A 21,437-nucleotide genomic window follows, 5' to 3' on the forward strand; every position below is an offset into this window, starting at 1 on the left:
GCAATCTGTGAAGAACCTTTCCAAAATAAATCCACAATGCACAAAAAAGGAACGAAGCATTAAAGAAGCTGGAACGTTTTATTGTTTAGTTATCCGAAAAGCATGAGTCCTTGCAGTGACATTCTGCGGGATGGGATCATTTCTCTGTCATGGCAAACTCTTCAGTCGCGTTTCATTGTTTTCTTTTTCTTGTTTTGGTTGTGCATTTTTTAATATTTAAACCATGGCCTTTTACGGAGTGCCTAGCCTGGTATAGCCGATTAGGCCCATCTGCTGTGCTTTTACACCTGATCTAAATATAGAACAATTTTTAAAAAATAATGTAGAACGTGTAAACTATGTTAAAAATAAAAATCTTAAAAAAACCATACATATACATATATATCAGGCTTTCTGAATTCTGAATTATAGAAACATACTACTACTACTCATTATTATTATTAATAATAATAATAATAATAATAATAATAAAATACCAATTTAAATGTTGGTTTTGACCAGCACAATGTTAATTTCTAGTTAGGTATGTAAAACAAATGAATTTCAATATGATGAAATTTTAAATTCAACTCAAATGTCATCTCTGCCATAGTATGAAAAAAAGTTAAATACTAGAAAAACAATAAACTGGCTACTTTAAAGTCATTTCAGAAGTTTCAAACCCCTTAAAACAATTATTCTCAGCAACACATTGAATTGTAAGAAGGATTTGTAAAATAAAAAAGGTTGCGTTTTTCTGCACCAGACATATATCCAATACCTATTCAAATCCACAGAGTAAACATTTTCCCTGTTAGAAATGGTAGATCCCTTTATTACTGGAGGGACTTTGTTTTAACTGATTAAGTGTAGCCTACAAACCCCAATGTAAAAATGTGCATTTGGATGTAGAGTGTGCACCTGTATGGTACTGATCCAAGTGAAGTGGAAGCTGCTGTGGTTTTGCTCAGAGCCTGTCCAGGGTCAACCTCAAAGAGCCATCTGTTTCCAGTTAAACTGCACATAGACTCGGGCTCTGTCTGACCGTCGAACTGGGCCTTTAATTCACAAAGTGTCCTCTCAAAGCAAAGCAAACCTACCCTGTTCCCACTGTTTAAACCTGATCAAAAACCCACAACTTTCCATGTGGCTTTCCCTTGAAAAGAAAGCCCTCTTGTTTTTCAACAAAAATATGGAAACTGAACTTAGATTCTCGTCTACGTCCCAAATATTTCTCTTTTTATAGCCTTCTAAAATTGCAGTGCATTCCTTTAAGATTCCAACTACTTGTTTATATAGGATCTGGGATTGTGTAGCTTTGGGTGTATGGCTCACACTGTACAGTAATTCATAACGGATTAAAACAGTTCATAATGAGATTACAGGAGTTTAACATTTAGTTGGAATTTGTATACTTTGTTAGGTTTCATTAGTGTAAAATGCTGTTGTGTAAGTTATTGACCTCCCCACCCCAAAAAAACAGACTGGTTGATAGATGTTGAGTTATGTGCGCTCAGTTGTGTGTGCAAAATTATTATTATTATTATTATTATTATTATTATTATTATTATTATTATTATTATTATTATTATTATTATTATTATTATATGACAGACAATTAGAATTTAAAAGACACACAAATAAACAAAAGTGAATCTTTTCCTGTGTAGTTTTTTGGTAGTTAGACATGGGTTAATATAATAACAAAAGCAGTGTTCATTGCTATGCAGCGAGGTGTTTTACAAGCACAGACTTATTGTTTTATATTCTATCCTAAGGTGAGTCGGACTACTTCACATGTAACCTATCCAAACTCGTTCTAGCACTTCTGTGTATACATTTTCCTATGAGATAAAGTAGAGATTGCTGAGTGCAATATCCAGACCAAGGGAAACTGAAAAGCTCACAACCTTTGGATAACCTGGGACCCTTGGCACGAAAGACTCAAACAACATTGCTTTGCCTTGAGGTTTTACAATTTGCCCTTAAAACTACCTTCATAACATTTGCCCGTGTTGGTCTAATTATAGAAACTTTACATAACATGGTCTCGATTCTCTCAGATTTGACGCTGGAAACATAGAGGTTTTAATATTACCCGCTTCCAGATTATGGCACCAAACTGGAACTTTCTATAGACATAACCTGTTTAACAAGGTTTTAAAGAACTTAATTTACCTGGAAGATAACTCAATAACATTTGTTACAGATGTGCAGGAGACGCGTTTAATGTTTTAAATTCCAAAACACATTGACACAACACATTAATTCTACTGTGAAAAGAAAATTATCTAGAGAGTATTGCAAGGTAACCGAAAGGTATAGTATCTAAATCTGCATGTCAAAAAGTTCTGTCATCTGAAATGATTTAGCTGTGCATTATACAAAAAAGAACAAAACACAACAAATACAAAATCACATTTCTTACAAATCCCAGCCTTAATATAGAAAAAAGCAATCACAGAATTATGTCTTCTGGTCCAAGAATTATTATTGGTTTTGCACAATACTTACTCATTTTAAAAAGAAGATTTAAGATCATAGTAGTTTTTCCTCAACCAAGATAAACTAAACTATATTTTTTGAAACCCCACTTTAATACATTTGAAAATGAATAAATGATTTGAGAATCAGGATTACTTCTGTAACATATTGCAATTATGAAGTCCACGTAGAGTGGAGAAGAAGGAGGAGTGTGTATTCTGGTGGCGGTCTTCATTTTAGAAATGGTGATATTGTCAGGTATTATTAAGCATTTGGATTATTCTTCATGAGATCAACATCTGCATCTACCATCTCATTCACGAGCTCCTAGAGTAAGGGAAGAAAATGGACATGTTTTTTTTTTCTTAAAAAAAAAAAGTTATGACCTTAGATTAACTTAATCAGGGCTATAGAAATATTTTAAACTATGGTTGGGATGCACCAACAAGAAATACAATTCTAAAAATGACACGGCATACAGTATGTGCAACAAGAGGAAGAGAGACAACAGACAATGTGATTAATATACTTAAGCAGCATATTGTGCTGGTGTCAACTCTAAAGAAATCATCAGGAAGGTTTACAAGACAGGGACACTTTCTTTCAAGTTGCAGTATCATGGCACCCAAGACTGTCAATATGTATAAGTAATTGTTTTAACCTTTCAAGAATTATCAAGATACTATGTACACCTGACACAATTAGAACTTACTTCAAAAGAAACTTTGGCTTTCCACCCCAGCTTGTTGTTTGCCTTGCTGCAGTCCCCTTGCAGAAAATCCTTTAAAAGAAAAAACAATAATACAAATGTTATACAACTCAGAGGTACGACTATGTAATAATCATATACATTTCTGAAAAAAACAATGTTTTAAATATAATAAATTACTGAAAACAACTGAACAAATGGTGATCCCTGTATGGTTTGTTATTTTGTTTTCAAACAAACCAGTCCAAAATTGCTTCAGACTGCTATACCTTGAGTGTTATTACTGTGTGAATTGTTTTTCATTAGGCTATCCTGCTCTGGATGGCTATCATATATCCATCGGAGAAGGGTTGTGTGAATGGATAGGCTTAAAAGCATGTCACTCTTCTTAGTTAACCACCCCACTATCCAACAGCTGTTTAAGGATATGTGTAAGTTAGGGAGTCATTAAGAGTAGGCTTACATTATAAAAGTAATAATAGTAATACACTACTAAATAATAGAGAGAGAAGAAAACATGTTTAGGCTAGCATATTTTTGTATATATATATATATATATATATATATATATATATATATATATATATATATATATATACATATTTTTGTGTATATATATATATATATTTATAGATACATATTTTTGTGTGTGTATATATATATATATATATATATATATATATATATATATATATATATATATATATATATATATATATATATATATTATTACAAGTAAAAAAATATATATATAATTTTATTTTTTACTTGTAATAAATGGTGCAAATTTGAACTGAATTTTCCACTCATATAAATTAAACAATGCATTCTTTTCACTCATACAGTGCTAGGTAAAAGCTACAGGTAATTACAGTCTTTCCAAAATAACCCCAGGTCCAGGTAAGTGTGGATCACTATTTCCAAACCAGAGGTGGCACTGATGAGCAGATTGAAATCGTGCTCTTCAAGCTGACAGCTGGAATGGAGTAGTTTAATGTAATCGCTAATTCAAAAAAGCAAGACATACAAGTAGCTTTACACCAGTTTGTAAATGTTTGCAAACCAAGACTTTGAAAAGAATATGACACAGCCTGTGTGTGAATAAAAAGTACAACTTAAATCTGTTCAAAAAGTCAACACATAATGAGCTAAAATGTCACAATTGAGTTTTATCTATCTAGAATTCAGAATGAAAAACAGCTTTTGAAGACTTAATAATAATAAATTGTACAAGTATAACCCTGACCCAGTATTATATCATTATACCATACTTGTAGATCAGTGCATTGTTTTTTTTTTTTTTTTTTATTAATACAATGCTAAATAACCTAAATAAAGGAACAATGAATAAAGTAAAATAAAAACACTACTCATATACTTGTAACAACAAGAGCTATTGTTACAGGATGACTTTTGTTTAAGTCATTCAAACATATTTCTGGTCAGATTATGATCAGTCTGTGACAGAATACCAGGAAGTATGGGACATGCTTCTAAAGCATAATCCGATATAAACATAAATATCCTTTCCAACAAATTGCTTTGCTCTGACAACACGTGCTATGGTTGTTATGAGGTTTTCAAATATTGTATATGCTAAAAAGGTACTTGTGTAAATAGCCTGGCTCTTTGAAGCTCTGCAAGGATTCCTGTGGCTGGAGCAGAAGCAGATATGGGCTCTGAGACACTACACATTTGAGAAAAGTGCACCGGGAATGATGGTATTGTAAGGTTCACTGAAAACACTTCAATGCATTTGGTTTTAGTCTTGTTTTTTTCAGTTTAAGAATAAAGCAAAATGGCATGAATATAAATGTAACACACATTTAAAAATGAATCACTTAATTAGTTCAGCGAACAAAAGAAGACATATTATATAGCTGACAAAAAGAGATGAAATGTCTTCCTGACATTTAATGCCATTCAAATATATACACTAAGAAGAAAACATCAATAATTACAACTCCAAATTTGCAGTATATGCTGCTATCAACATATGTGTGTTCAAAGTTCAACTGTGTGCTATCTAGAATTGTATGGATGTACAGTTAGTCAAATAAATATTTACCACTATGTAAATGAAATAACATGAATCATCAAACTATTCAAACTATGATCAATCACATGCTTTCTTGGAGCAACTTCAAAAAACACAAACTGAATTTGTTTACTGGTAATTATTTTTTTCACTGTTTATGATGCCATGTTCTTAATCATCATTTATTATTGTTTTTTCCCTTGTGGATATTTGGCATGTTTGGTTACCGGCATATTTTCCCTTTGGGGCTGTCTCTGAGCAAGTCTAAGCTAGGTAGAATCTGTAATGATAAAAGTAGAAAATGACTTGCACTAGGTCATTTTAGAACACTGTGTAGTGGGTGGAAGAAATTATCAGTGCAGACAACAAGTGCGCCCCTAGTGGTCATTTATATACTGCCTTCATTACAGAAAATACACCTTGCTCAGGCTTGCTCAGGCTTGCTCAGAGACACTCAAAGGTATTTTGCAAGAGCCAACATATCGGCAGAATAAGAGAATAAACATTATAAGGGCTACATTTGTACCACCAATAGCACAGCAAAGGACATTAATACAGACAAAAATATATCAGAAATATCACCTTGCCTTAATTGTGAAAAACGGTTGATGGGAGTTTTTATTACTCTTGCCATTTTGTCATTAATGCAGGTTTTCCTTGGTTCAGCTTCATTCATTTCCATAAAGGAGGAAGCGACCTGTTTATTGTCTTTAATTGCTTAGAAACAGGTAGACAGCCATCACAAACACAGGAGTTAGTATTTTACAGTTACTTAATAATTTAGATATATTTACTTTACTGTCAAAATATTTTGATTCAAGGAAAGCTCTTATTCACTTAAAACAACTAACCCTTCAGTTGGCCAAAAAAATCTCAAAAGTAATAAATCTCCTGTTGTGCTGGAGGCTACCTGCAGGAACACACCTAGTAGTATATCATTATCCATGTGAAACAGAGTTCAACGTCTTCTTTTTTGACAGACACTGTTTTCAGATATATATATATATATATATATATATATATATATATATATATATATATATATATATATATATATATATATATATCCTTGCAGTTAAAAGTCCCTAACAATTAGTCTTGATAGTTCTAAAATATTTCCTCAGCTTTGAGAACCACAGGAACACGGTAAATGCCAACAATACAGTTTTCATATTGTAATTTTAATTACAGCTCCTTTACTGTTCTGACAACATACTTCAACAACACCCCTCTAGGGCAGCCTTTGCTGCTTGCTTCACTCACACACTACATCCCAATCACAATTCCCCCAGCGTATTTATTCACTTTCCTGTTGTTTTGTCTTAAAGACACAGTACCTCAAATGATATTAAAATTAGTTGTCACATATTACAGAAAAATCCCATTACCCATGTTAACATGGCATGGGTGTCTATAGTGTACCTGTATAGTTAACAAACTGGAAAGGCCTGCTTTTTGATTAATCTGATTGTACAGCCGTGGAAGATATATTAATCAGGCACTAAGGAATACAACCCTAACTACAATCTGCACTTGTAAAATAATAATAAAAAAAACTGCTGATTTATTGTAACATATTATCCACTAGAGATGATTTTTATAACAGTTGATTTTGAACTTCTGAAAAGCCATAATGCAATCCATTACAGATCTTGCCATTATATTCCTATTCCCCCTGAAGTCACACACCCACTCTCGTAGCAAATGCTCTTTTCCAGGAATGGCTGAACTCCCAGACAAACGTCCCTCAAAGGAAACATTTTCACAACTCACAAAAGAGGAATTATACACAAAGATGATTCGGATGTGGTTAAAAAAGGCAGTTAACATTGTTTCTGGAATTTCTATAGGCAAGACAATTAAAGACATTCGAAGACATCAAAAATACCCTGGAGAATCTTAACAATACTAAGACTTGACTGCCAAACTTTTGTTCTTTAAAAGAGATGAATAAAACAGATATGAGACAGATATATAATAAATAATCAAGTAATTTATAAACCGTCACAGAAACCCGAGATGGAATTGTTTTCCTGTAACTCACTGAAGCACATCTATTATTTTTTTTATAATACATGGATACCCTTGTGATGCTAATATTAAAGAAGACAAGGTTCAGCAGCACATTTGGGTTTTTTTTTTAAACGTAGTGTTTCAGTGCTGTACAGATATTCTATGTCGTTATCCGTTATCCTTGTTTTAATTTCCCATTCCTCTCCAGTTTCTCTGAGATACGAAGGTACCAGCATTACATCTTTTTTTTTTTTTTTTTTTTAACATATTCAGATTTTGTTGATCATTAACGAACATTTCTGTACTGTGGGTGTTGTCGAGTGATTTAAAACGAGACATTTTGTATTTGAATTGAAAGTGATGGTCTCGAGGAGTCGAATGGGTCAAAGTTCAAGTAAAATTATCACTTTTTGATGTCACTACTGTGGTATTATGCCTTTTTTTCGAATGGCTCAGGATGCAAATATAGCCTTCATCCATGTATTATATATATATATATATATATATATATATATATATATATATATATATATATATATATATACAGACGTGCTCAAATTTGTTGGTACCCTTACAGCTCATTGAAATAATGCTTCATTCCTCCTGAAAAGTGATGAAATTAAAAGCTATTTTATCATGTATACTTGCATGCCTTTGGTATGTCATAGAATAAAGCAAAGAAGCTGTGAAAAGAGATGAATTATTGCTTATTCTACAAAGATATTCTAAAATGGCCTGGACACATTTGTTGGTACCCCTTAGAAAAGATAATAAATAATTGGATTATAGTGATATTTCAAACTAATTAGTTTCTTTAATTAGTATCACACATGTCTCCAATCTTGTAATCAGTCATTCAGCCAATTTAAATGGAGAAAAGTAGTCACTGTGCTGTTTGGTATCATTGTGTACACCACACTGAACATGGACCAGAGAAAGCAAAGGAGAGAGTTGTCTGAGGAGATCAGAAAGAAAATAATAGACAAGCATGGTAAAGGTAAAGGCTACAAGACCATCTCCAAGCAGCTTGATGTTCCTGTGACAACAGTTGCAAATGTTATTAAGAAGTTTAAGGTCCATGGAACTGTAGCCAACCTCCCTGGGCGCGGCCGCAAGAGGAAAATCGACCCCAGATTGAACAGAAGGATAGTGCGAATGGTAGAAAAAGAACCAAGGATAACTGCCAAAGAGATACAAGCTGAACTCCAAGGTGAAGGTACGTCAGTTTCTGATTGCACCATCCGTCGCTTTTTGAGCGAAAGTGGCCTCCATGGAACAAGACCCAGGAGGACTCCACTTTTGAAAGAAAAACATAAAAAAGCCAGACTGGAATTTGCTAAAATGCATATTGACAAGCCACAATCCTTCTGGGAGAATGTCCTTTGGACAGATGAGTCATAACTGGAGCTTTTTGGCAAGTCACATCAGCTCTATGTTCAGACAAAAAAATGAAGCTTTCAAAGAAAAGAACACCATACCGACAATGAAACATGGAGGAGGCTCGGTTATGTTTTGGGGCTGCTTTGCTGCGCCTGGCACAGGGTGCCTTGAATCTGTGCAGGGCACAATGAAATCTCAAGACTATCAAGGCATTCTGGAGCGAAACGTACTGCCCAGTGTCAGAAAGCTCTGTCTCAGTCGCAGGTCATGGGTCCTCCAACAGGATAATGACCCAAAACACACAGCTAAAAGCACCCAAGAATGGATAAGAACAAAACATTGGACTATTCTGAAGTGGCCTTCTATGAGTCCTGATATGAATCCTATCGAACATCTATGGAAAGAGCTGAAACTTACAGTCTGGAGAAGGCACCCATCAAACCTGAGACAACTGGAGCAGTTTGCTCAGGAAGAGTGGGCCAAACTACCTGTTAACAGGTGCAGAAGTCTCATTGAGAGCTACAAAAAACGTTTGATTGCAGTGATTGCCTCTAAAGGTTGTGCAACAAAATATTAGGTTAGCAGTCCCATCATTTTTGTCCATGCCATTTTCATTTGTTTTATTATTTACAATATTATGTTGAATAAAAAATCAAAAGCAAAGTCTGATTTCTATTAAATATGGAATAAACAATGGTGGATGCCAATTACTTTTGTCAGTTTCAAGTTATTTCAGAGAAAATTGTGCATTCTTCGTTTTTTTGTGGAGGGGTACCAACAAATTTGAGCACGTCTGTATATAGTGCCGTGAAAAAGTATTTGCCCCCTGTCTGATTTTCTGCATTTTTGATATTTTTGACACTGAATGTTATCAGATCTTCAACCAACACCTAATATTAGATAAAAGGGACCCTGAGTGAACAAATAACACAGAAATTTGATACATATTTAATTTATTTATTAAAGAAAGTTATGCAACACCCAATTTATTACTGTCCAGAGTAATAAAATTATATGGTTATGCCTAATGTTTTTAGATGCCTAAAATTGGATTCTTCATCTTAAGTGGTAAAGGATTGCTAACATGGACATGTTAATCCCTTATGCTAGGCTTCAAGCTGGAAGTCTATGTTCTGACTAAAAGTCTAAGAGAAGCCTGAGAAAAATGTGAAGAATTAGTATGTAAATATTTAATCTCCTGAGCTCCTTTCCTGAATTTCTTTTTGCTGCATGTCTTTCATTCGCAGTTCCCTAATACACCAGGGAGCATTTCAGCACTGTATACAATTAAATATTCCTTTAATCTGTTAGTACCTAACTATGGAAACCATGAATGGTTGACGGTGAAGTAACGTAATCTTCAAAACCAGTGTGTAAAGTAAGGTCTTAAGTTATTTCATTATAATTACCCAGCATCTTTTCTTAGGCTTCTGAATTTGTAGTTGTTGAAGTTGTCAAGACTTTTACATCAAGGAAAACATTTAAGTATGATAGCAGATATTCTTCATGCATTAACAAAAATCATAGATAAATTGAAAATATGGTGGTAAGTGCAGAACAGCATTCCATTTGTACAATGATTACTTAACAGAGATGTACCACAACTTCTAAAAGCTGGTAGTCTTGGCAGTCACTATTGCACTGGTGTAAAATGAAGAACAAATATTCCACACAGTAATTTTGCATTGGTAGTGGATCACATTTGAGGGTAACAATGCACTTGTGAGACGCCTTGATTATTAAAATATTTTACCAAATTTTAAATAAGAGAATGTTAGGGATACCAAAATATTTACTGAATAAATGTCCTAAGCCAGTCACCAAAATTCATAGAATATTTTTTGGGGTACCGCTGCACTTATTCACCTGTATAGAAATCTAGGTAAGATAACTCCCCTCAAAACTGCAGACCACTCTTGAGTTCAGGAAACATAATGTTAACTTCTAAATTAGTCTAGGTCAGTAAAGATTACCTTGACTTGATTGAGTACACCCTCTCGAGACAACATTACCCACTGGCGAATTGAGAATGGCTGTTGTCGACTGACAATCCACCATCTTAAAAATGTTTACACATTTTATGCACAGTAATCTCAGTTTTCTTATGCTTTCCCAGTACGTATTTACCATGTTTTAGTATGGTTTGCTATGATTTACCATACCTCACTGATATTTACAATCCTTAACTATGTTTTGTTACTCTTTGCTATACTTTTATAAGAAATCCTCAATTCACCAGTCAACTTCATGCACACATATGCTACTACTTAAATACTCTTCATAGATGCTCATTAGAATATGCAGCAAGTTATAAACAGCCACTACCGCATTTACAAATGCTTTATAAATACAGTGCACTGATGGAATTTTATATGAAGTTCAGATTTTTACTGTGGGACGTATGTATCCTACAAAAAAATCCCTGGAGGTAACTGTGGGTTGCATGTCTGATGTCTGGTGACAGAAGATAAAAAGGAGTCTGTTGCACTGAATGGAAGGCTGAGCATGAATATGGAATTGATAACAGCCTTTCCCCACAATGTCCTGTTTTCAGGTCAGTGAAGCTCAGAATACCAGCAAAACTGTGTGAAGATAATAGTATTAAATGGGTGTCATGTATTTCACTGCTGCTTTCAAACTTTTGACTGGGAGCTCAAACTAGAAAAAAGATTTTTGAACTTCAACATTTTATTTAGTTGAAAGAAAGTACCAGCTTTACATCATCATCGCCAGTGGTCTGTGACAATAACAATCTAGAAAAAGGGATCAGAATTCATCTTATCCACATTCATCCTCGGTATGATCCACAAACCAGTACGGAGTGAAGCATTTTTGTAATACTTGCCATCACTCTCCAGGATGGGGAAAACTACTGACAATTAAAATGTCAACTTTGTTTTTTTCTTGCTGTTAAAAAAAAAATACAAATGTTTTGGCATGGAAGTTGGTGTTTCTGAAGGTTAGCAGCTAAAGTTACAGGAAACATGAGCCCTCGTTTGAACACACAGAACAGGTACAGGAGAGGATGGGTCTGTATTGACCTTTCCACCATTGTTTCTTCAATGCGGGTGATAAAACAGAAGTCGTTCCCCATGCTCACTCAACCCATAGCCTCTTTTAAGCAAAGCGTGTCTGACCATCTAGCTGTATCATGGATTTCTGCAACAGACTAAACTGTCACTTTCTGATGGGCTGAGGATTTAGCTAAGAAACTGTTTATGCTTGTTCTGCAAAACACATTACACTACCTAATAGACTGCAAATATAGTCTTAAATAAAATACACTTTTAACAGACATATCATCATTGAACAGGTTTGTCACTACTGATTACATGACCAATGCTACTGCTTGTGGCAGGGCTGAGGCCCTGCACGTGTAAATAATCTGTTTTTGTTTAGTTAGAAATAAAATGTGTTTAATTAGAAAATTATATTTGTGCTAGATATAGCAGGACTGAGAGGTTAAACTTTCCTCCCTGCCTAATTCAAATCCATGTGCAGCAGGTGGCCAGGTGTTCTGACTAATTGATTATCAATTAACCCTGGCCACAGGCCTTTACAAAGGAGCTAGAAAGCCAGTCCTATGTTCCGGTTCTTCGTTTACCAACGTGAGGACTCATGCCTGTGTGGATCAGATGTGTGACCGGCGTGTGTTTGACCGGGGTTGTGGTCCTCCTTTATAAACTAGGGGAGTAGCGCTCAACCACTGTTGGGTCGACTTTTATTTTCTAGTTGTTTTGCATTTTTGTATTTATTACACTGTGTTTGTGTATGTGCTCCAGCACTAGGACTACCATTGCTGGTACCCTAGTGGCAGCCAGATATCACTGAAACAACTGTAAATCTTGTCAATAAAACCTGGACGCCTGAGCGGTGTTTCAACTTCAACCTCTGTGTCTCTCCTGTCATGCAGCGGATGCCCACACACGTAACTACACCCCTGTAACACTGCTCCATAATAAAACAATGTTAATATCAAAGTCGCTATGCTACGGTACCAAAATAAACAACATTGGCATCGAGAGTTTTAGTTTTATGGTAGAGAATAAAAATGATGCAGGTAACAACATCATTGCAAGTGTTCATAGTGCATTACTGGACTTTGTTGTTTTCACCTGCATCCATCACACACCTGTTTCTACTGCCTCCGATTAAGGATTGCTACTGATTGATCTTCCCTGTCGGTGTGAGCGGCAGCATGTGCGGCAATCGTGCAAGAACATCGGGAAAGAACCCTGTCTGTTCTGGGGCTGTTCCTGTGTTGTTATGTTATGTTATTTTATTAGTTAGTTAGTTGTGTATTTGAAATATTTATAATTCTTCATTTGCTTTTATATGTCTGCTATGTCTTTCCATCTGCCATTTCCCTCTGTATCTTTCAATTTAAGACTAAGTTCCATATTGTTATATTTTGTTCAATTTCTTTAAGTTGCTTTGGTTAAAAGCATCTGCTAAATAATTAAATGATAATGAGTTACATTCATTTGAATAATTGAACTAAAATAATTTAAACTAAATAACTTACATTTGTTAATAATAATAATAATAATAATAATAATAATAATAATAATAATAATAATAATAATAATAATATAATTATTAACAAGATAAAACGCTGAATATGTATTTGTTTTAAATAGCAATACATAAATGAATACCATGACATCATTCTCAAATATCCATCAAAGTTAAATACTAATCATATTGTTAATAAACACAATATTATGTACCATATTTATTATCACGCTATATTTGTATAGAACAATACCTATTATCAACTGCACTTTTTATCTAGTCTCAGACACCTTCAGACACTGCTCCCCTTTTTCCTGTAATTATCAGTACTAGAGGCCCTTTTAAAGTGGCAGCCTAAGCAGCAAGTTAAGGAATGCATCACCCTTTTATGAAGTTTTTGATTTACATTTTCTCTAGTGTTTTCCAGGTGAAGGACAATGTGTGCAGTCCAGAGGCCTCTCGGACTGAAATAGTGCCAGTAATTACTCTTCTTTTATTTCTCTAGCCTTGCTCCTTTTGGCATCTAGATTGCATGGCTTCACCGGGGCACGCCTGGACCTCATTAGCTAGCAATTTCTTTGTCTTTATTACTGCTTCAGAGTAAAACAAACTAACCATTTTATTTAACTGGACTCGTGACCTGTACAATTACATTATATAGCCCACATTCTTGACACAGTAATAATTTTCTTTATATATATATATATATATATATATATATATATATCCAACATTCCATCTTAATAAAAAGTTTCTTGAAAAATACTATACCTCATGTACACAAATAAATCCTTACATCATCATTCTGAGATTTAATAAATAACTTTCCAAACCTTTTTCTCTTATCAGCCAGTTTTGTCACCCAGTGAATCCACCCGTAATTACAACTTCTGGCAGCCCTTCAAAGGTGACGGCTGATGGCTCTTAGCTGTTGCGCAATTGTAAACAGCCGTCTCTTCTGAGAGGAGTTGCTTTTTACTGCAGCCAGCTCTAATGGGACAGGGTTATATTAAAACAACCACAGCATAAAATAAAATTATAAGGGGTTAAGTGACTCTGGTGTTTTATTTAGAAAGTAAAATATAATCATGTGCAGTGCCACTATCAGCTTCAATAACAACATATTTAGCTGGCGTCCGCTCCTACAAGTAAGATTTGTGTTCTCCGAAAGTGTTCCTAGGCACTGTGAATGTATATGAATCTTATCTAAACCAAATACAGAGGCATAAAAGTAAAACATGCCTGTGGGAAAACTAATGAGGCTTTGGAAGTGGAAGGGTTAAAAAAAACTAAGGAAAAAAAAGAGAGAGTGGAAGCAATGAGTAGCATTAGCTCCTAATTTTTTTTTTAGAAAAGCAAGAAGTGGAACAGTTTTGGTACCAGGGGAATGAAAGAATGCTGCCGATTTTCGCACACGATTTAGATCTCCGCATTCGAGTGGCATGAGCGGGCATGCTCCAGCTCTTGGGTCAATGCTTATTTTTAGTGCACCATGTTATTTACTAGGGAGTTGCAAAGACACAGAGGAAGGCAAATGCATAAATAGCACATACTTGTAAAGAAAGAATAGCTTTCGAGTAAAATCTTAAGTGAAAATCAGATCAGATAGGCATTTCCTCTTCCACCACCAATCTGGAGAAGTTACTGCAACATTCTTATCTTATCAGCGCAATAATCTCACATTTCATCGTGCCCAAACAGGGAGAGAAACTCATAATAAAAATGTGATTTCACCCTCTTCCCTTCCTATGGCTCTATATCAGCACAAAATGAAGTAGAAAACAGGGCCCTGTTTAATGACAGGGGGTGATAAGAGACGAGAAGAAAACAGTGAGCTGTCTAGTCTGCTCAGGAAGTGGCGAATTAATGGTACTGTCCATCAGCGGGGGCCAACAGAATGCCGTCAGTCCGAAAACAATGCTTAAACTCTACTTCGGGGAAATTGAGTCAGTCAGCACTGGCTCTGACAGCCTAACTGACACAGGAGATAAAATGGCAAAAATAAAGCAAAAGCAAGCCGGGCTATGCGGCATACTGGTGTGAACATGGTACTTAACCCATTGTTGGCTCATTTATAATATTTCTTCCCATCACTGATCTGAAGGAACTAATCTGATACCACAGCTCCTGCCAAAAGTAGATGCACTAAAACTGTTTTGCGTGTGCCCATAATTTAAAACAAATGTTAACACAATTGCCCTGCTGTTTACAGCACTTCAACAGAGTATACACAAACCATGACATGGAAAGCCATAAGAATTAATTACTCAATCAAGATAAACTAGCATAAAAAGGTAGGAAAAACCATTAGGGATGGTAAGACTCTGTTAACCCCATCTCTTCAATATAAATGCAAATAAAATAGAGGCCTTCCCTTTGAAATATACCAGCTGTCTGCAGCTGGAGAACAGAAACAGCCACCAGAAGCTCTGCTCAGATGCTGCCATTATGGGTAGCTACAATCAGTGGCGACATTGAGTAATTGTTGTGGGATAAATAGAGTACAGTATAGCAAAGGTGCTTAAAGGGTTATATTTTAAGTTTGCTCCCACTAACAATTTCATAGGCAGTAACTTGTGATTATGTAGAACAAGGGAGGAGGAAAAAAGGTATGTAAATAACATATATTTAGCATTTCATAACAAATGGCAATTTAGAGTTTAATTAAAACCAAGCAAGTGTTTCCCAAGATATAGCTTCAATTAGCTCAGCCAATTAGGCATCAGTACATTGAAAAGGTAAGTTACAGCAAACAGCAAAGTTACAGAACAGAAAACAAATAATTTGAAAACAGGAGCTTTTGAAGTAACATCCAAATTATTTGAAGCTGGTTAACATTTTGTTTTCTTTTTAGTTAAAAAAAAAAAAAAAAAGGTTTTAACTTAGCACAGTGGTAAAGCTTTGTGAATATAACCCACCATTTGTAAATTACTTTTTAAAATCACTTTTCTAATAAATATCCATGCAACGTTTCCTCTGCTGCTTACGTCAGTCATGTGTATATGTGCATTTTTAAAATTGATTTCCCCCAGGCCCTCTTTAAAGGTCTACAGGGTTGAATGATTTAAAAGGAGATCACAGTAGTTACATTACACAAACATCATCTTTTGAACATACAACATAAAAGACACATCTTGTTTAAGTATTTGCCTACTTTTGAACTAAGTTTCTTTTTTTAGTAAAGCTCAACATCTAAGAATATCTCACCTGGTTAAAGCAAATGCAAGAACTAAGTGGTTGACTGGAAGAAACAACAAATATCCTGCAACCGGGAAGTTTAGTTCAAAGACCATAATTTAAATCATAATAAATCTGAATAGCATCTAAACAAAAGGAGTTAAAAATAATTCCACAGATGTTTAAAATAGAACATGTGATGATAGGAGGCTACAATATGATCATGTAGTCCTAAACACAGGTTTCATTAGTTTGCGTTGTCTCATGCTCACAAAGAAGTTTTTCACATACTGTAGCACAAGTGGAATACATTGTTAAAATAACACAGCTTGCTATGTCAGTTTACCAACTTAACAGAAATTGTTATCTTTTTCCTTTTTTTAAAACTGTAACTTTACTTCTGTACTACTTGCAAATGTTGTAAAATGGAAGGGCACACACACACACAGTTGTAGTCGTCAAATATTTACATACCCTAATGGAAATGTATAATTTCTAGAGATTTCTCGAAAACAAAGAATTTTAGGACAGATCTTTTGTAGCAAATGTTTTGCTTTTATGGATGAGGAAGAAAAAGTTACAAGAAATAGATGTCTACAATTATTTATTTCAGCAATTTGTTTACAAAACTCAAAAATGCTAATTTAAAAGTATTCATACCCTTTGATACTATGAAAGTATTGTCTAAAAGGTACTAAAAATTTCAATATGATGATGGAGAACCTAATTCTAGAAAAGTCTAAAAAATGCTGGCTTGTAGGTGCAAATTCTGAGAGAGTCATTACCAATAAGTCAATAAGGGAAAAAAATAAAGAGCTATCTGAAGACCTTAGGCAGAAAATTATTTATTGTCATAAAGCTGATTGTTTAATAGAGGTTTTTATTGCTTAAGGTGCCTCAACTACCTATTAATTTCATTTTCCTTGTCAGGGTATGAATACTTTTGAATTAGCATTAGCACAACTTTTGAATTAATTTTGTTTTTTTTTTACTTATTTATTTAAATGTTATACAATATATATATAAAGCATTTTTGAAAGACATACAAATATAAACAGTATAATAACAAAATACAAACAAATAAATGACAGGAAGTGTTTGATCTGATAGGGATTGGGGATCTGATGGGGATTTCTTCATCAGATCGTCTCAATGGAGCTCTATAGATTTACACTACAATCTCGCCACATCAGACCTGGGATAAATATTGATTTTATTTAAATATTTAAAATGTATGTTATATGATTCTAAATAATTAAACATTTTAAATACTGTTAATATTCAAATATTTAAATTTCTGTTTCAAATATATTTATAATTGTTTTACAATGACGTAAAACATAACACATTAAGTTTTATATGAACATCTATTTAGTATTATCACATTCATATTATCCAGTATTCAGCATGCATATTTACAATTTCAAAACAGCTATAACTTGAATCATAACATGATAGAACTACACTCATTAAAATGTCATCTGCTATGTTCAGTATAGTGTATTGTTTTCCACTGTGTGTTTTAAAGACTGTAACAGGATACCGTCAGGAATGAAACAAGAAAACATTAGGTTATTATTATAACCCTGGTTCCTTCAAATAGAAATCTGACCATTAATGGGTGATTACCTCCTAAAGACCCTGAAACCTGAATAGATATATCAAAGCTGCTCATCAGAGCCTGTGACACAGTCATGCCCACCCCGAGGACATATAAGGACTGCATGCACAGATCTCGTCATCATTTTTCCTTCAAGCCTGCTGCAATCATGAATGCAACGTCCTTGAAGGTTAATGGTTACATTTCTATTTCAGGGAACAAGGGCTATAATAATAACCTAACATGCCCTATAAAGAACCAAATGTAACCATTACCTAATGGGTGAGTATACCCAAGCCGTCGCAAGGCAATATTGCAGAATGACTGGAATGCTACAAGGCTAAGTCAAAGGCTACCTTGCGCGTTACCATTAGGAATCCCAGTACAAGTAGGTAGGGCTAAAAAAATGAGGGAGAAACTCACCTCTATGTTGTAAGGGTAGATGCGGAAGCCACCCTTTATACTCAAGTTCCAAAGCCAGGATTTTCAGTCTATAGAACCTCATAAAGGTAAACCATTGCATTGCAAATATCTTTGACCGATGCACCCTGGAATAAAGCCCAGGAAGTTGCCATGCTCCTGGTGGAATGGGCAGTGAGCTGGAGGGGGGCAAGATGGATTGCTCATAGGCAGTCCTAACCATATCTGTTATCCATTTGGATAGCCTCTGTTTAGACAGGGCTTGAACGTGGGACTTCGCCCCGTAACAGACAAAAAACTGTTTGGACTACCTCCAACTTTTTGTCCTGTAAACATAATACGTTAGTGCCTGCACAAGGCAGAGCGTATGGAGCTGCCACTCCATCAGACTGGAAAGGAGGTGAATCGAAAGTCTTCAATTCCACAGACTGTTTTTTTTGTCAAAAAAAGCAGGATTGGTACAAAGCATAACCTTTGTCCTGGCTTCTGCAAAAATGAAGCAGGCTTTCACAATTGAAAATGCCTGCATCTCACTCACCCGCTTTGCGGAGGTGATTGCAAACAAGAAAGCCGATTTTTAGAGCGCCCCAACCGAGGCTGGCTTTGTCCACCATGAGAGCACCTTTAGACAGTGGCAAGGCTGTCACTAGGCAGTCACAGTTCAACACAGGCTGAAAAACCATGCTGTTGAACCAGGCTTGGAGAGGGCGCATGCGCAGGAGACACAATGGAAGGGTCTGGGAAGCTGCTGCCATCAAGCCCAGAAGACTCTGGAACGTCACTACTGTAAGTATCCATTGAGCGGAAAAAACTCCAGACAGGCGGCTATTCTCTGCACTGACATCCGACAGAGTGGACAGCATGGACCTGGAGTCCAAGCACACTCCCAGATAGGAGGCTGTCTGTGAAGGTGTGAGCTGGCTCTTTGCACGATACACTGACAGGCCCAACCGATGAAGGTGTCCAGTGACAAGCTCCTTGTGGGCATCTACATGTGCTGGAGACTAGGCACAAATGAGCCAGTCATTCAGATAATTGAGCACTGATGCCTTTGAGTCTCAATGGGGCCAGAATAGCTTCCATGCACTTTGAAAAGATACAGGGAGAGAGGCCAAATGGCAGGACACGGAACTTGTACGCAGGTACCTCCTGTGCACTGGTCTTTGGGGATGTGGAAATAAGCATCCTTTAGGTCCACCGTCACCTGGCCTAACTGACTGCAACAGCTGTTACATGGTCAACATTTTGAACCTCCTTCGACTCAGATACAGTTTGACCTGTGATTGGAGGATTGGTCTGAGGCCACCATCCCGCTTGGGCAACAAGAAGTGCCTGGAGTAGAACCCTTCCATCAAGTGGAGAGGGTGTACCATGCAGGACCAAAAGGTATGCCCTGGTGTAATGGGGGCATCTAACAGCAGTGCTTTATCCACATCAGACACGCATGCCTGGGAAAGCCAAAGTTTACTTGCGACTATCAAAGCAGCCAAATTTTTGCCCGCAGCCTGCCCGTTCAATTTGGAGACACAGAGTGGGTTTTTGTTCACCAAACACAGCTCCTCCAGCTGCTGTGGTGAAGGTCTGTGGTTCTCCGAAAGCGACTTCAACAACCAGTACGCTGTTGTAGTTACCCAGCCTTGCGACGAACACAACGGTTGAGTAAGCATGCTTCACAATCACTTCCGAAACCTGATATTGTTTGTTAGGGCAGTGTGGCGTTCTTGCGTGTTGTTCCCGCACTGAAGCTGGCAGACAGGCAGGTGAGAGCCAGAATGGAGGCATGGAGACACAGGTGCAATGAAACACGCCAGCACGGTGCTCAGTATTTATTAACACATAAAACAAAGAAAAACCAAACAATAATGTCATATGACGCTACCAGCGATGGTAGCGCACAGAGGACGGTACAAGACTGTAAACGACACTAAAAATAAAACACAATACAACAAACTATAAATCAAAGGTGCCGTGAAAATGGCAGGCCTTGCAGCAACCTCTATGTTTTTATACTGATGCTCCGCTGAGACACGCCCACCTGCCTGCCGGAACAGCTGATTGCTTTCAGCTGCTGCTCCATGCAGACAAGTAATCGTCCCCGGCGGAGCGCCACAGCAGTTAAACAATTAATTGAATCAATTTACAACAAATAACGCAAAAATATACAATAAAACTACATAATTCCCATGTGCAGGGCTTCCGCCCTGCCACAGGCAGCTACCATCCTTGGTCAGGAGCGCTAGTTTAGGCGCCTGTACCAGTGTGGCAATTGAAGCCTCTACCAGTGGAAAGTGGGCCAAACCCAGCTTCTCCACGTCATGAAGGCTATACAATGCGTCCATCGACCGTGAAACAGCCGGAGCTGTAGCTGGGTGATCCCAGGAGGATTGTATCTCAAAAAGAAAATCTGGGTGCACTGGGTAGGGCAAGGGAGATGCAGCAGGCCCATCATCAAAAATTGACTGCCTCATCTCATCTATAGGCCAGGGCACTGCAAAACCACAGTGGCCCTCTTAATGAGTGGCAAAAGCTCTGCTGACAGCAAGGGCTTAACCGCAGGGGATATGCCGTCTTACTCCACCCCCTCAGAGGGGAACGCCAGCTCCTGTTCGCCCACTTCCTCAGAGGCAGCGATGGACAGCTTATCATCCTGCTACCAGTCTGTGCTTGTAGCCCCTTGGAGCCCCAAGGGCGCAGGGAGGGCAGGCGGAGCCACACGCTCATGCAGCAGCTCTGCAAGCACCGTTCCCTGATGGGGAACAGCTGCCCAGAGTTTCTCCAGCTGTTTTGAGTCTGCCGATCTTTTGGATCGGTGATTCTTTTTCTTCCTCTTCCTTGGAGAAGGAGAAGGAGAGGCAGAGGCGGATGAGGAAGACTGTGAAGATGACTTCCTATGTGGGTTTTTTCTTCAGGCATGTCGCTTACTCTCCCTTGACAGAGCTAAGTGGAGAGAATGCAACCACCGCTGTGACAGAGGGTGATGGTGAAGCGTGCTGTCCTGGTGTAATGGACACTGATCACTCTGTAGAGCTGTGAGACACAAGTTTCTCCAGCGTGCACAAAACCCGCACAAACTAGAGCTAGTGAGTGCCTCTTTGGCCTGCTCTGGCCCCAGGCAAGAAGAG

General features: G+C 36.7%; 1 protein-coding gene across 2 annotated transcripts in view; it reads right to left on the reverse strand.

Annotated features, from left to right (window-relative positions):
* Positions 1-2,191: 2,191 nt before the first annotated feature.
* gmds (GDP-mannose 4,6-dehydratase) overlaps positions 2,192-21,437 on the reverse strand; it is a 412,968-nt gene continuing 393,722 nt past the window's right edge. For both annotated transcript variants that reach the window (XM_033999923.3, XM_033999922.3), the window contains 2 exons: positions 3,176-3,244; positions 2,192-2,790 (listed from right to left, as the gene is read on the reverse strand). In XM_033999923.3, the coding sequence (XP_033855814.3) occupies positions 2,728-2,790; positions 3,176-3,244 (132 nt within the window). In that variant the 3' untranslated portion in view covers positions 2,192-2,727. The remainder of the gene's footprint in view (positions 2,791-3,175; positions 3,245-21,437) is intronic.

This window comes from Acipenser ruthenus, chromosome 4 (assembly GCF_902713425.1).
Source record: "Acipenser ruthenus chromosome 4, fAciRut3.2 maternal haplotype, whole genome shotgun sequence".
Classification (NCBI taxonomy): domain Eukaryota; kingdom Metazoa; phylum Chordata; class Actinopteri; order Acipenseriformes; family Acipenseridae; genus Acipenser; species Acipenser ruthenus.